General features: G+C 32.0%; 1 protein-coding gene across 1 annotated transcript; it reads right to left on the bottom strand.

The window, feature by feature from the left end:
- Positions 1-416: 416 nt before the first annotated feature.
- On the bottom strand, positions 417-16524 carry LOC128983235 (tachykinin-like peptides receptor 86C). Its single transcript, XM_054402463.1, has 7 exons — positions 16428-16524; positions 13637-13748; positions 12175-12276; positions 8765-8899; positions 6612-6683; positions 5243-5393; positions 417-617 (listed from the first exon to the last, which is right to left on the bottom strand). The coding sequence occupies exons 1-7, from the start codon at positions 16522-16524 to the stop codon at positions 417-419; spliced, it is 870 nt and encodes a 289-aa protein (XP_054258438.1).
- Between the last annotated feature and the right edge of the window lie 345 nt (positions 16525-16869).

The raw sequence follows: 16869 nt of genomic DNA, 5'->3' as shown, positions 1-16869 counted from the left end.
GTTTTACAAACTTTCAGCTTCATTATTCTAGTGTTTGATTGGCATACGCCTAGTTTATAACTTATTTTTAGAGGTTAGGTTAGGGACCTTGCATTTGCCCGTTTACATTGACAATTTTCCCGAGCATGGAAAGTATCCAGAAAAGCAAGGGGTGAGCCAAGGCCGCACTAGATATACCTAGTAGTATCTAGTGCGGCCTTGGATGAGCCGGTACTGATAAAATGTTTGTGGCAGTGACTAAGATCCGAACCCACGACATCGCTGCCTTGCCCGAAATCCTTGACGCTACCAACTAAGCCACCAACTCACCATAAAAACTAATAGTGTTTAGAGACATATTATTGAATAAAAGTAAATGACTCCTTTTTTAGATTATTTCAAAATTACGTTAGAACTCAAACCAAACCATGTGTTACTTACCTGGCATTCATCCAGTAGTATATGAGCGGGTTGACCATAGCATTGGACATGGCTAGCCAATAGAACATGAGATAGAGATGTTGGACGTACTTGGAGTACGGAACGTCACGATGGTAGTGGGTGTAGAGGAAGTACGAGTGGTAAGGGAGCCAACACACTCCGAAAATCGTGACTATAACTATGAACATACGGACTACCTGAAAAAATACAAACTCTATAAGGAGTCTGGCATCACTGAATTTAGGATACTAAAGCACACTTACCATCTTTGTGGACCAGCTTGGTATTTAAATGACATGCTAAGGTGAGGTATTATTTGTGAACATTTTACCAGGACCCGACATGTACTGTACAAATACATACATCCACAGACATATACACAACCTCAACGAAGGATATCTGTTCAACCTGCGTTCAGGTCCAAAAATAAATTCTTTGTACCCTGAAAAAGCGGTTGTGTCCTAATTGCGAACAGTCCAGATTGCGAACAAGGGTAAAATCGTCCAGACTGCGAACACCTCAAAAATGCTATGGACTAGCTGAACATGAGTCGTCCAGACTGCGAACAAATATTTTGGTATCTATAAAGATTGTTTTTGTCGCTGTTGTTGAACGTGAGTTTTAATCACTTGTTAGTTTCTCCCCCTATACCATAGTATACGGAGAAAGTATTGTTTTCGTCAAAATTTTCGAGTTTGAGTTTTGAGTGGATATATTCGTTTTGGGTCCCCATTGACCCAAAAAGTGGTTTTTGAAGTGATTTCTGTGTGTGTATCTGGATGAGTACAGAGCTAGGGACTACACCTGTGGTCCGATTTCGACGAAATTTGGTATGTAGGTTCTAATCCATGGTATCTCCAGGCGTTGTTTTCATTTTTTTAAAATTTTGATTTCTAATGGGGATTTTCCCATAAAAACCCATAAAAAACCGGGAAAATCAGATTTTCCCAAAAATGGCCCGAACGATTTTGATAAAAAAAATAGTATGTTGTAGCCCTTTAAATTCATAACAAAATGGTACAAATCCCATTTCTGTAAAAATTACGGTTCAAAAGTTATTGTAAATGATGTTATTTTCCCATTAAAACCCCCATTAAACAACGAAAAATAGGATTTTAGGAAAAATCTGGTTTTGATTTAACATAGTAGGCCTATGTTATGGTCCTTACAATTTTGATAGCTTTTTTTATTTTTTAGAAATTTTGATTATTAATGGGGATTTTCCCATAAAACCCCATAAAATAACGGAAAAATAGAATTTTCCCAAAAATGGCCCAAACGATTTTGATATAAATTTGTTATAGTCCTTTATATTCTGAACAAAATGGTACAAATCCCATTTCTGTAAAAATTACGGTTCAAAAGTTATTGTAAATATGTTATTTTCCCATAAAAACCCCATAAAATAACGGAAAAATCTGATTTTCTCAAAAAATGGCCCGCACGATTTTGATAAAAATTAGTATGTTATATTCCCTTAAATTCTGAACAAACTTTTACAAATCCTATTTCCGTATATTTACTCTCACCGCTTACACATGATAAAGGTTGTTGACAAACTTATGGGAGAAAGTATGTGTCAGAATTCTGATACCGTTTATTTTTTATGTTTTTAGCTAATGATTGAGTTGGGAATGTGTTTGAATGATTGATGTTGTAATGTGTAATGCATATACATGTTATTTCGGATGTAAGATGTACGTAGGTATTGTATTTGTTTTAGTTGCTATTTAAATGACTCGTTTAAGATGTTTTTTTAGGTAATGATTGAGTTTGGAATGTGATATTGGCAAATGCATGTTATTTCGGCTAATTATGTTAAACTCTAGTATTATTCATACTAAATGATTGTTTTATTTCTTTTACTCTGAGATTGTTTAGTTATTGTAGTTGCTTGTTCAAGTCAAACATGTTGTAATTAATTTTAAATAAAAAGCCACTTTAAATATGATCAAAACGGATTTGTCAGTCTGAAAGAATCTGTATGTTAATATACAAGCTGCTTTACGTAAAATTATACTACGTCTCATAAATAATGTGTCTTTAAGAAAATTCATCCTCTCCATTATGTATATTACCAGTCTTAAGTTGTGATTTAGGCTAAATCATTCTGTCAAGGGTTTTTATGAAAGGGTTGAAAACCCCGACCACTCAAAATGTGTTCGCGATCAGGAATCCTCCCCACCCCACGGACGACCCCCTCCACCTCGTAGACCCAAACATGTTCGCAGTCTGGACTGTTCGCAATCAGGACTGTTCGCAATCAGGACTGTTCGCAATCAGGAGGACACCGAAAAAGCAGAACGTTCTTCAAGTTCCTCGAAACGACGGGTCAATCTCCAGGACGATTACGTGTAACGTGTGTGTGCGTGTGTGTGTGTGTGTGTGTGTGAATCTGACAGTCTATGACGAGTCTTAGATATCACCAGACAATAAAGAATTGTAAATATGTCAAAAGACAATATACAAATATTTAGTTTAACAAGGGTCCATTTAATCATATGAAGGTGAGTAACGCCAACAAAATATAGATAAACGGACCAACTCTGGCCGAATTTTTATATAAAAAAAAACGTAATTGCTCTAACAAGAGTTGGTCATCAATAATTATATTTTGCATTCATTTTTTATTACCGTGACAATTTACGTGCCATAAAAGACACTGTTATTGCATGTTTCAATTACAAAGTGTTGCATAAGGCCCGATCTCAATGCATACTTCGGTCGCTCTACTCAAAAATGTGTTTAAAAAGACTTCTGCATAAATACATTGTAGTCCCATTTATTTGAGCATGACCATAGCGATTTTTACTTGTCAAAGTTGTATGAAAGTTCGACATATAAACTACTCTACCGATTGTTTACATACCGTTCTCCAGTCATCCAAGGCAGGAAATTAACTTAGAACTTTATCAAAGCGGCTGTCTAGAAAGTTAAAAGTCAAAGCTAGTTAGTAGAACTGAATCAAAGATTGTTTGTTGTGTTGTTGATGTTGTTGTTGTTGTGTTTGTTTTTATCGTAGACATTACATGGGGGACCAAGACCCCTGTATTTTACTTATGTTTCCGGTCGTATGAAAGTAACTCTTATAGTATTCTACCTAAATTAAATTTTGATCACATGTTAACCAAAATCTGTATAGGTCTGTATTTTTTGTCCTAGGCCGCTAGGTACGAGCTCGGGATTTTCTTTCACATTACTTCAGGCTAGACCTAAGGGTTGCGGCATTATAACTTGCATAGAATCCATTGGTGATTTGGCGGGATTTGAACCCGGGACCTCAGGAACCGATGTCCTGCGCTCTAACCACTAGACCATTTCACTCCCCCGCTAAACCTGTACTAAGGATGGGGGATGGGTACTCTGCTAGAATACATATATTAAGAAAAAAATCTAGAAATCTGCGACCTCCTCCTCTATACCAATGTAAATGTAAAGGTTTGTATAGCATGAATTTATTTATAACAGTGTAATATCGTAATGGATTACAGAGTTTTTTGAGGAGAACTGTGCCCAATATAATATCCTAAGCCTATACATTTAATTTTTACGTCAAAATTCCTTAATCCTAATAAAGAATAGGTTTGACCGAAGACGTAACAACGTAGTTTAATAGATACTGTAAACTATTTCAGGCGTAGAATGTCAGAAAAGGTTTAAGTTCATTTTTGTCCTGTTTACGAAAAGATATTTGGGTTCTTGATAATCAATAAAACCTCAAAGAATTATATAACATTGTAGGCTTTTAAACTCTAAACATGATCGATGTATTCGTAATTGATTGAATTCCTTGAATAAGAATACTCGTTGATTCAATGTTTTATTTTTTGGACTACTAGCTGGCCCGACAGACGTCGTCCTGTCCTAATGTGGTTTTATGTCAAATTCTCGTTCATTTTAAAGATGAGCTCGTTTGCATGGCTCAATCACGTCCTGGTTGGAGCTCGTTCGCTACGCTAACTCGCCTCCAGATTGAAATTCGTTCGCTACGCTTACTCACCCTTTGGTTGCAAATTGTCATAAATTAAAAAAAGATAATAGTGCTGCACCCTGTTGGTAAGCCTATTTACTTGTTAATGCTAATTGAACATCACAGAATCAAATTATTTAGTTGAACCAGCTGTTAAGATTAATTAATTCTATTTAATTATGAGTGCTCATAAGGTTAACATGGGAAACTCCCGAGCCACTGGGGCGAAGACCCTTTTGACGGATCTGCACCAAAATTCACAAAAACTATCCTTGAATAATGCTTAATAATGCCTGAAAGTTTTATTACAATTTGTCGAGCGGTTTCGGAGTCCATAAAGGACAAACAAACAAACAAACATACATACAAACAAACATCCATTGGATTTTATATATATAGATAGTACAACATTTATTTGCTTGTGAGCTAGTTGAATGAATTATTTGAAGTGTATATTTAAATTTGATAAACCTGCAGGTTTGTGGTACTAGGAGTATTTGTCTTTTAAACGTGGTGTAGTTGAGCGATGTCTTGAAGTAATTGGTTCCTCTAAATGTCAAAGCCCTTTTGACAACAAACACCTTTCAAGAGATCTTATTTCCTACCCCTTTTGTAAGGCTGTATTTGTCGTATACAATTCCTTCTTAAGATTGTTCTTAGGTAAATTTTATTAAAGCCATAACTAAAATTTTGTAGATATTTTTTGAAACGGATCGATTAGCACTTAACAACTTTTGGTGATCGAATACAGTTTGGTATTCAATACAAAAAATTAACTGTTTATAAATCAACAGTTACAGTTTCCGTAATAGAGAATGATACTGATTCAAGAAGCACGTATGACAAATTTACCTTCCGTTTAGACTTTATGGAGTCTATTTGCCTTTGAGTGAGCTCTCCAATGGATCGACTTCCCCATAGCTCTCTCCCCATAGCTGTGTAACATCCCAGCATAGCTGCCATTGGGGTCACATAAGTCACCATAAAAAGCACCAAGTTATATCTAAAAACAGATGAAAAATAAGCTGTATTACCATGCATTTGAACTGAAACTGTTTTTTTTTTTTTTTTACTTAAAAGTTCAAGAACAAAATAATATCTTTTTACTTAGGTACATAACTAGTACGTAATGAACATATAATCTGTTCTAAGCACTGTATTGAGTGCAAAATGTAAACACAATAATCTTCAATATTGCAAGAATATTCGAACAGTAGTAGTGGAACGTTTTGTCTAAGGATAATAGGCCCCTATTTCCCAGTCGTGTGCTTTAGAGGAAATTCCTTTCAAGGATTTCCCTGCACAGACATTATTGTTGAAAATTAAATAGTGTATGGTGTATTTCAAGCGAGTTTACTGAACAAACCCATTACATATATTTACTTTTTTTTGTATTTAGTTTTAATGTAGATGACGTAGTCAAATTTTGTTTACAAAATATTTATTTTTTCATGAAATTATTTTTGTATCAATACTAGCTAATATACGTATTTTAGTAAGTAGACACAATTATGCACTAAGCCTGTAAGACAGTGTTATTATATTATATAAAATTATAAGAATATGTAACTTATAAGAGCAATGTTCAATTTTAAGTTAATACAAATGCAGTTTTTTTTTCCTTTAGAATAAAAAGAGGAAAACTACAGAATGACGGTTCGGGCTGTGATAAACGATTATTTTTACCGATCCTGGAAATATTAAATGTTGTATAAAAGAAAGCGATTAATTTCTAAATCATTAATATTCATAATCCTGAAATATTTGCTAATGTGTAATTCAACAGAATGCCTTTTCAATTTTTGTAGAGGGATGTAAACATAAAAGATAAATAAAAATGTATTTTAAGGTTATTAGTGTAATAGAAATATACGAAGTTCAATCAATGAAATTTTTAAAACTATAGCTTTATTACATCCCTTCTTATCTCATTTAAATCGATAGTAAATAAGGAAAAGAACAGTAAAAACTAAAGTTTTATCAAAACTATTGAATAAAAGTCATGCAAATATTAAATTAATGCATGACAACCAATTATAATTCGTACCAACGGTTTCAATTGTTTTCAGTACACTTAATCTTATTCAAATTAACTATCAACTTAAAAAATACTATGTGGGAAATAATATTAAAAGTTTGTAGAATAACTACTGAACAAATTAAAACTTTTAACAAGTCATTACATATAAAATGGCAATAGCCTACATTTTAATAATCTTACATGTAATCCATTGTTGAAACCAAGGGCTGCCCGTCCGGCCATATTAAAATACAAGCAGTTTGGCCTGAGGGTCTGGAAAAATAGAAGGTGTTAAAATTTCAACAGCGACATGTATTACGTATTGATTATTGTGTATAACTACACACCTTGAAATTATTTTTTGGCTCGTGTATTTATTGAAGATGTAGCTTTTAAACCTCTTAGTTGCGTATAAAATTCCAAACGATACATGTGTTATTAAAACACCGTATAACTAAGAACTACACATACTTAACGCCTAGAGGGGTTAATATGTTTTGAAGGAAATGAGGAAAACGAAATTAACAGGTAAAAAAGGAATATAGCTACCTCCTTTCCAATATAAAACTTCAAACATGGAGTGGATAGTGGAAAACCAGAAACAATACATGTTGACCACCAATTATGAAGTGTCAGAATAGCTGAAGCGTCTTAGTTTGTGTGACGAAAGACCCCTTTACTGAAAGTCCGAAAAGACATAGGATATTTTTAATCTGACGTTTGAAAGGGAGAAGCACTATTAAGTAAAGTGAAGAAGATTAGTTCTGGGAAACTTGGCCTTCCCAAGGATACCTGATCGATATGAGAAAATGCTTTAAGTAAAGATCATTTCAATTGGAATGACTCGTAGGAAGGATGAGGAAATCCCCCAAAAAACAATCATAGTCGCATCGCTAGACTCTACTTAATTACTTAATATACTTTATTAATGCAATGAATATTGATTGCTTAAGTATCCATACAAACCAACAAAAGCGAGGGTGTTGAACGACGGTGGTGATGGTGGAGAGTTTTTTTGTTACTGTGTTGAAAGAATTTCTAAGCACAATCACATGCTGCCAACCACTAATTGAAACTATCTATACCTGTACGGTAGTATAGACGGTATCTTGGGACCTGTGCTAGTTGGATAGGGGCTATTCATCCTACTCAGTACTTAGGAATCTTGTAATACATTTTAAATTAGATAATTAGAATGGACACACCGAATCCTAAAATCTGGGTAAATCATCTGCAATTAACTTGACCTTGATAAAAAATCAAATGTATTAGTAATTGGAAATTAATGGATTATTAACCTACAAATTTAGTCTTGTAAAGTTCCAATTAAAACCCATTCAATAATAGATTTTATAGGTTAAATAACAATGAAAATAAATAAAAACTATGCGATGAAATATGAATTATTGACATGTACAGAAGTTTGAAACTTAATTGGAAAACTTTGGCAACCAGAAAATTAATCTGAGCAGAAGAATAGTGAACTGTATTGGCTTTTAAAAACTATATTCTCTTATTTAACTGTCAGTGGAGCAAGAATATTGGCTCTCTTACCTATCTGTATCTCGATTCTTTGTTTTAGAATATCCGGAATCAGGTCACATGATCGTTACAGATATGTAACCTAGATACTTCGAAACTCTACCAACATTATGTTTTCTCTTTATATCACTGTTTTGAAAATCCCATCATTATAGTTATTTCGAAAAATATTTACCCACAAATATCACAATCTAAAGAGGAAGTGTCTTAGTTATTTGTATCAAGACCATAGCTGTCCCTATAGTTAACATATATTTCAGTTGAAGATGTCTTATACGATATGAATATTATACAGTTTAACAACAAAAGGTTCTACCCTTTGTCTGTTAGTTCAAGAGTGAATTGATTTAGAGGTGATCTTATCATTGGTCAATAATCAATAGTGGGTACTGAAAAGTATATACCATACAATGGTCACATTGTAATCATGTTTTAGTTTACTATACTTTATTGGAAAAGATGCTTCTTAGACCTTAAACGACAAGAAGTGTGTTAATATTTCATATTTTACATAAATGTAATTTCAATGAGTTATCATTGAATTCTAATGTTAACTATAAAGTGTTTAAACAAATTCATATGTGTTTTGCTTATATTTTCAGAATTACTAAATTGTATCCAACCTAATACATCTAACGGCAACATTTTAAATGGTGAATCCAGTCAACTTGATCCGATTGAACGTTAAGTACATTGAAGAAGAATACATCTGAATCCATACATCTTAAAAATCAACTCAATTATAGTTAATAACATAAATATAATATAAATAATATAATATATAATAATATATAATAAATATAATATCTTACCTGTGAGTGACTGTGGTAGAATACATAAGGCAAGGAGATCCCAGTATTAAACTGGTCAGCCAAATAGCTGCTATGGTAATTTGAGCACTGGTCTTTGACATCCTAGGTTTCAGAGGTCTATTGATTGCCAGAAACCTGTTTGAAGATAATTACATTACATCTTCCTCCTCAAATAATATCCTTAACCTCAATTGCAAATGTAAAAAGTAAATGTGTAAATTGTGTATTATAAGTTACGTAACACAAGTAACGTATGTAAAAGGATAGAAGGACACAGCATATAAAATCAAAATTATAATTATTATTGCAATTTCTTTATAGGAAAGAAGCTATTACCGTAGGTAGCACGGCAATAAATACACTGGGACCATTTTTTGTACATCTTTATTTATTTAGAGGAAGTCACCTTTCGTTTGAATTTGTATATGTATGTTGTATGTTTGTGTACGTGAACACGATAACTCAAGTAATGGTGGTCCGATTTTTGTGAAGTTTTACACCAACTTTGAAGTCATTGGCATCCTAGGTTTAAGAGGTATGTTGTTTGCCAGAAAAAATGGTTCATATAATATAAATATTACATAGCTCTTTAATACATAACCTCAACCCCTTTGGTGAATATAATATGTAATATAACAGAAAACTTGTCAATTACAGGTAACGTTACATTAATAACCATGTAAAAAGATGGCAACACAAAAATGGAAAACGTGTCTTTTTTATTCTGACAAAGATTTGTAAAAAGGAAAAAATATTATAATGTGTAAAACAAAACCCCTCCATCCATTTAATAATGCAGACTTTACGTATTTTCAGTTATTGAATTGAAATTCAAAGAATATTCTTTAACATGGATTCACAATTTGATATAACTCATATCAGAGATTTATATTTTACAGTATTGAGTCATGGATTTAGAGAAAAAGTAAACTTTTTCTCTTTTATAAATAAATGCTATTTTGCGTTCATGGCAAAGGAAATTTCTTTATTGAACCCTAAACATGAATGTATCGGTATGTATTTATAAATATGGATGTTAAAATCACAACTACGTACAATACTACCCAGGCATGTTGAGTACTGTACCATGACAATGTTAAAAGCTAAATGTTAAGATTCTAAAAGCCTACTACACTATTTGTCTTAATTTTAATGAAGGACGTTTATAAATAGGTCGTGCTCTCAGGCTAAAACCCCTTCCCTATTTGAGTAGTTAAACTACTAAATTATATTATGGGCTTGAAACAACAATAGTCTAGCAAATCATTTTTTCAGGACTTTGAATACAATAAACTGGTATTCTCGAGAAAAAAAAACTAAATATTTACATTTAGATTTGATTTAGATCTTGCACTTTTACCACCAAATTAGTAACTTTGGTACTTTCCTGTTAAAGGGAACATTCATTATTATCGATGATTTTTTTCGATATATCGATATTAACAAATTGAAACATATCAGCTGACAACTACGATAAATATTGTTCAGTATATGAAACTGTTCTAAAAAAATAACCTAACATAACTAACCAAACTTGCTGTAACATTTAAAAATTCCGTGTTTAACTTGTCTTTTCTATTATGAAACCCAAACGGAATTTTTAAATGGTACAGCAAGTTTGGTTGGTTATGTTAGGTTAGCTTAGAAGAGTTTCATTTTTTAATCCATATATTAGACTATTTTAGCCTAAACGAGATCAGTTAGTTATTGTTGTCAATTTGTAATGGATCGGATCGAAAAAAAAATATCGATATATCGAAACAAAATCATCGATAATAATGAATGTTCCCTTTATCAGGAAAGTACCGTAACTTTTTATAGGACATGTCAAATGTTTAGCAATGGGTTCTTAACAATTTATGGTCAGAATAACACTTAATTCATGTATTTATTTCCTAACAAATGATTTAAAACAACGTATTGTAAGTCCTTTATTTAGGTTACTGAATTTAGAAAATATTAAAAAATATATATTATATTATTATCATGGTCAAAGTATGTGTTGTGTAGTTATTTTAAAATATTTTGACGTGAGTAAAGGAAAATAACGAACGATCTGTTACGCCAGAGACAAGAATTAACCCAGTTGCTGGGCTTCCTTTGATTTGCAGGATTACTTAATCACCAGGAAAGCTGTACCGGATACCAGAATGAAGCGCTAAAGCCATGTCATTCCATCCTTCATCCGGTGATTACTAATTAAGTTTGTGTCAAAAGTAAAATAAAAAAGTGTGTCAGTGTCATGAGATATGTCAGTGAATATTTTAGACATGTTAGCTTTTTGTTTTATTTTGTCTTTAAAACAAATCTTTACATTATTTTGGAGTTTTCATTTTGTTATAATTCTGAAAGCATTAACAATACTTAGCTTTATAAACCATCAACAGACTACTTAAAATGAAGGTTATTGCTTCTGGAACCTAGGCAAAAACCTAAATTCCAAGGAAATAGATTCCTTGGTATGGGAAACAATTTTAATAGCTACTTCCCTATTACGAATAGTCACTAGGATATAAGCTAAACAACCATAGCAAAGGTTATATGTCTTCATTATCTATACCTGTATTTGTTGAAAGGAATCCAAGGGAGTTAACCTTTAGGATTTGTTTACCTCTTTCTCGCAAGATGTTGCTTTAGTTACAGTAGAACATCTATCATTAGAATGTTTTCTTATATTTACAGCTACATGATTATATTTTATTTATGTGGGACTAGGTACCATTAAGAGTCTAGAGTATATGTTAAAAGAAATTTTATCCGTATGCACAGATCAGTGTAAAATTCAACAATATGCTTCACTTAGCTCATGTTGGTACTGTTGTTAAAACTGCTAATGTGATGGTTTTCCTGTTAACACTATTTATAGTTTCTCTAAGAGATTTCCTCACAGTTAATACGCTGAATGTTAAAGGTTAACTTGTACGGTGAAACGCTTTTATGTGTCCCTCAATCTGTCGATAACAATAAGAATTGAAGCTACGTTTACCTAAACTATTATATTGTTTATGAAAATACTGGAAGGCTCGATATACTGTTACTTTATCAGAATTTCACCATTACCATGAGCATTTGCTTTATGATACGTGTATTTGATTTATAACTCGTAAGAATAAAACCCACTAGAATTTGGGTTACAAGTTAAACATCTTTACTTATAAAGTCTATAACAAAAGTCTTAATGTAAGATTTATAGATCTTTTGGTTACATGAAACAGATTCTCATCTCTACTGAGAACCACGAGACTTAAAGCTACATAACACATACTCTAATCAGTACAAAGAGAAATTGTGCGAGTTAACTCTTTATGTGGCATATTCTTGTTTCCAAAAGAAACCAATTAAATGAGGTACTTGGCCACCTGTTGAAGTGAAACTAGTTTTAGTTAAGTTACATGGTTAAATATTCTCACCTGTCCAACGAGATGCCTGTGAGTGTGAACACACTAGCCGCTACCGTCACGTTGGCAATGTAGTTACTGAAGGTACAATAAGGCCTCCCGAACTGCCAATCGCTGCCAAAAAATGACAAATTGTTATATATATATTGGGTGACTGTAAGAATCCTTTAACTGACTCAATGGACACATTTAGATGAGTTTTAATACGATAGAGGTGCAAAGGATTGCAACTGTATTCTAATTGGATTCCGAAGGTTTCGGTGTATCCAAGAGAAATGCACGTTCCTTCTGTTTTCTGGGATTTCCAAGGTTTGAAACTGACTAAAATTACTCAGTGATTATATTGATGTATACAAATTATTAAGGGTCGGTTTTAGTGGTTTTTTATATGTGCATCCATAATATCATCTTGCCATAACAGTAATACTTTGTTACAATATAGTTTTATTTTATTACAAATCCTAAGTTAACAGACCTTTTTTAAAAAAAATCTTGTCGAATCTTGATTTTCTATTTCACTGAATATGAAGTTGGGATACAAAAAATCTTTATTAAACTTGTCTACATACTCATATTTCCATACCATATTTCATATTTCATGCACTACAGATTTATGAATATAACGACAATCCTTAACCAAAAGTTTGAATATATTTTTGGATTTGAATAGCTAATGTTTATATACACTTTTTACGTATTTCTTTATATTTTCCACTACCTCAGAGCTCATTGAAACAAAAAAATGTATTAGTCTGTAATGCTACGTCGTATATGTTTGTCACAGTAACTTATGGTATAGAATGTATAAATAGTGTGAACATTGAGAATACAAACTTTAAACCTATTTGTGTGGTTAAAAAACTTTTCTAACTTTGAAATAATACCCTCACAATAGACTGTTGATATGCATGGGAAAAGCTATTTTTAATATTTAATATACTTTGTAGATATTATTTGTTGGTTAACGATTACGATATTAATATGAGGCAAGATTTATACGATATATACACACAATTTAAAGTTTTGAACGAATTTCAACAACAGTTGTAAATCATCGTAAACAAAGGTTTGGGAGATTTGCATCATAATGTACAATAATCTTACAAACCCTTGATAATTCCTTACAAACGAAATTCCTGAGTCAAAACGTCTTTTGTGAGCTTAAGCTTTCCTTAATCTGCATTAGTTTACCTTGGATAACATTTGCAATTTAATACCCTACCTGAGTTATCCCTTCATTTATCTATACAACAGATTACTTGATCAATTCTGTGTTAAAAGTAAAGCCTGTTTTAGAGATTGAACCATTTTTCAAAGTGTGCAACTTGTTTTACAAATTTGGAAAGATAGCGAAGATGATTACTCAATTTGCCAAAATACAACAGGTTAAAGTAGCTATACATTTTCCACCAATTGAGCCAATATCTAACAATTTCCCTACAACATGTAAATGATCAACAGAAAGTATACTTACTTGTTCAACATATACACAAAATTGAAGATACAGTTGAATACAGACATCATTAAGTCTGCAATGGATAGATTTAAAAGGAAGTAGTTAGTGACTGTGCGCATTCGACGATGAGCTGCAACAAAGAAAGTGAGCTAATTATGCTCTCAAAACATTTGAGCAGTGTTAAATGGAGTAGTTGTTTGAACAATGTCAAATTAGCGCTGTAATATTTTTTTTGCAAAGGGTACCTCGTAATTAAAAAACTTATTCCCTATATGGGAAATTCGCTAAAAAAACTAAGGTTATTTCTGTTTATTAATCCTATCCCACACCCACATTGATGCATCCGGAAAATTAGTTGCTTAAAATTAAGTATAAAATATTTTATTTTCACATCCTAATTAATTTGTGTGCTTGTTATTTTGACAGGAGACAGTTTTCAGATGCTAATAAATCAAGATTTGTCAACAAAAGGAGTTCTAGTTTTAATATCAAGAGTGTTAAGCTGCAACAAATATATTTGTTTCTGCCATCCTTTAACACGTCATTATCGTTTACGGCTTTTATATGATAGCCTGATAAGTAATATCCCAAAGGTTTGCAAAGTTATAATTGTGGCAAATGCAATATAGTTTTCTCTACCAGTAGAAATCATGATAGTATATGTAGTTGTTTTTCTTTTTTTCTTGACGACGATTTCAAATCCCATTCACACATAATACAACGGATGTTCAATGTTCAATGGCCTATAGCCAACTTATATTCTTTAATAGAGGTTTCCCAAGATTTTTTTAAAATTTATTATAATTACAATTATTATAATTATTTCCGAACAGTATTATAATGGTATTTTTACTAAATAAATGTTTCAATCAGTTTCAATTAAATTGGAACCATGTTTTACAGGTAATAAATTGAAAAAATTATTGTTAAAGAACTAGTCACATGTTATTAAACTTATTTAACTTTGTCTAAAAAATTAAAAAGATATTTCACAAACATTAATGAAACATACAATATATTTATTTACCCTTTTGGTTTAGTTATAATCCAAATGTCAGGTTTATGAACGAAAAATAATAAAAAAAAAATACTTAACAACAAATACAAACACATGGAAGTCAATAAAAAGGTCAGTTAAAAAAGTTATTTCTTTTACAAAGAAAACTGTTATTTCTGGTTTCATGATTGGGCTTCTCAAAATCACAATAATTGGACATCACTTGGACCCCTTAATGTTGCCATGGCAACGAAGATACTTCTAATTGGTCATCAAAGGTAATTTTCCACCTTGTTCTACCATAAATATCTTAGGTTACTGACTCGTAAATTACAGGATAAAAAGGTTCTTTTGAAAAATCGTTTACTACGATTTTTTTCCATGGCTGTGATAATTTATTTAAATAAATAATTTGTCTTCATTTAATTAAGTTAATTTAACAATGATATTTTGTAATTTTATGTTCAACCCCTGCCCTGCCTCCCGAAAATCTGTAAGAAATAATTGAATTAAAAGCCTTTTTTAATGATGAAAAATATATTTTACCGTTGTACTTGTAACAGTTAAATTATATTTCAATCGTGATTAAATGAAGAGAACTTTCTAACTACAAAAACGTCATAAGGCTAATATTTTATATCCATTTTAGACGGACTAGAATATCTATGTTCTGAACAAATAGAATTGTGACCTTCCAAAGGACGTTTTTAATCACTGGCCATTTTTTAAAGATCCAAAAACAGTCACCACACTACAATTGTAATCTTGGAAATGAACTAGAAACACCCATGCCTTTGTCCCACACCGCTCTCTACATGCCTACCACTGATCATGAACTTCCGTCTCTTTAACTCATTTCCTAATTATCATAAGCTGAGGTTGATGTGGGAAAATTAAATCAATGGTTTAGGGAATATATAGTTGGTGGGATGTAAGTTTATGTTCATACAAAGATTTTAATAGGAGGCACATATACATTTGCTTATTACGTAAGAAACCTTATGTCGTATATCTTGTGTTAGGTTTTGGTGATTTTCCCTTCTGCCTCTCTGTAGTTTTGGCAATAATGACTATCATTCATATTTTAAAATCCACCTTCTGCTCCTCTTCCACAATAGATGACGTGAAATTGTGTAGGTGTTTGTGTTTGTAATGCCAATATACTGATTTCGTTTGTGTACAAGCACTGCTTCTTTCAAGGTTGACAAGGAATTTCATTTATTTAATAGTCAACAAAATATCAATAATTATTTAGCTAAAATTAACATTATTCTAAAAATGGTTATCATTCAGAAAATCTTACTAACTTATAGCACGATTAAGTACAACCGGTTTTTTTATTATTCGCGGTACAACCATAACAAAAATCAGCATAGTAGCTAGATATATATAATTGAAAAACAATCAAGAAAAATATCATAAATATTGAAACTTAAAAAGGTAAAAGATGTTTCATGTTATGATGTAATTTGACGTTCAGCTTAGATTTGGTTAATGTGTTATCCATTATTTTCCTGTAATGTGTGTTTTCCATCGACAAAAGGTTTAAACTCTGGAATACACACTAAAATGTAAGGATTAGAAGCTGTAAAAATAATGGTTTGTATGTATTTTCAATTATACACAATATCGGGTGATCTATTCGTTCTGTTTTCAACACTACAATTTTTAGGTGTTTTAATTTAAAAACTACGAGTACATTACATTTTAATTGTACAAAGCTACTGCAAATTTTTAATAAACAATCAGATAAAATATCATCAATACAACTGTACACCCAATTAAAAGATACATGTCCAATATTTTACTTACCTAAAACAATCCAGATAACAATAACGTTGCCACCAATGGCTATGATTAGCATGAAGGCAAACATAGCGGTCCAGGCTATCTGCATCAGCCAGGACATCTGATGTCTGGTTGGTCGTCTGCGAGGCATTGTTGTGGTGTAGGACCAATCGTAATCCTCGTCACACCCGAACAACGCCTGAAAACGCATCGATGGTTATTTCATTGACTATTGTATCCTAAAGTAGACATCCCATATATACAGTATATATATATATCTAGACGAGCTGTCACAAATTGAAAAAAAAGAACGTAGTTATGTGATCCAGACACAGATTGCTAGTGTCTAAAATTATATTTTAAACCATACCTTTTATTGCTGACCAAGTATATCATAACAATGATACCTCAGCAGAAGTCATTTCTTTAGTTTTACATGGCAAACAAGTTTGTGTAACGGAACAAT

Source organism: Macrosteles quadrilineatus, unplaced genomic scaffold (genome assembly GCF_028750875.1).
Source record: "Macrosteles quadrilineatus isolate MER2022 unplaced genomic scaffold, UCM_ALF_1.0 Scaffold_1__1_contigs__length_201487025, whole genome shotgun sequence".
Lineage (NCBI taxonomy): Eukaryota > Metazoa > Arthropoda > Insecta > Hemiptera > Cicadellidae > Macrosteles > Macrosteles quadrilineatus.
The sequence above is the reverse complement of the archived record's forward strand: the minus strand, read 5'-3'. Positions and strand labels throughout refer to the sequence as shown.

Coding starts and splice junctions, on each gene's coding strand:
- LOC128983235 (XM_054402463.1), bottom strand. CDS start 16,524: ATGTCCTGGCTGATGCAGATAGCCTGGACCGCTATGTTTGCCTTCATG. Junction 6,684..8,764: donor TCTACCACAGTCACTCACAG/GTAAGATATTAT, acceptor CTATTTTTCCAG/ACCCTCAGGCCAAACTGCTT. Junction 618..5,242: donor CCATAAAGTCTAAACGGAAG/GTAAATTTGTCA, acceptor GTATTTTTTCAG/GTAGTCCGTATGTTCATAGT.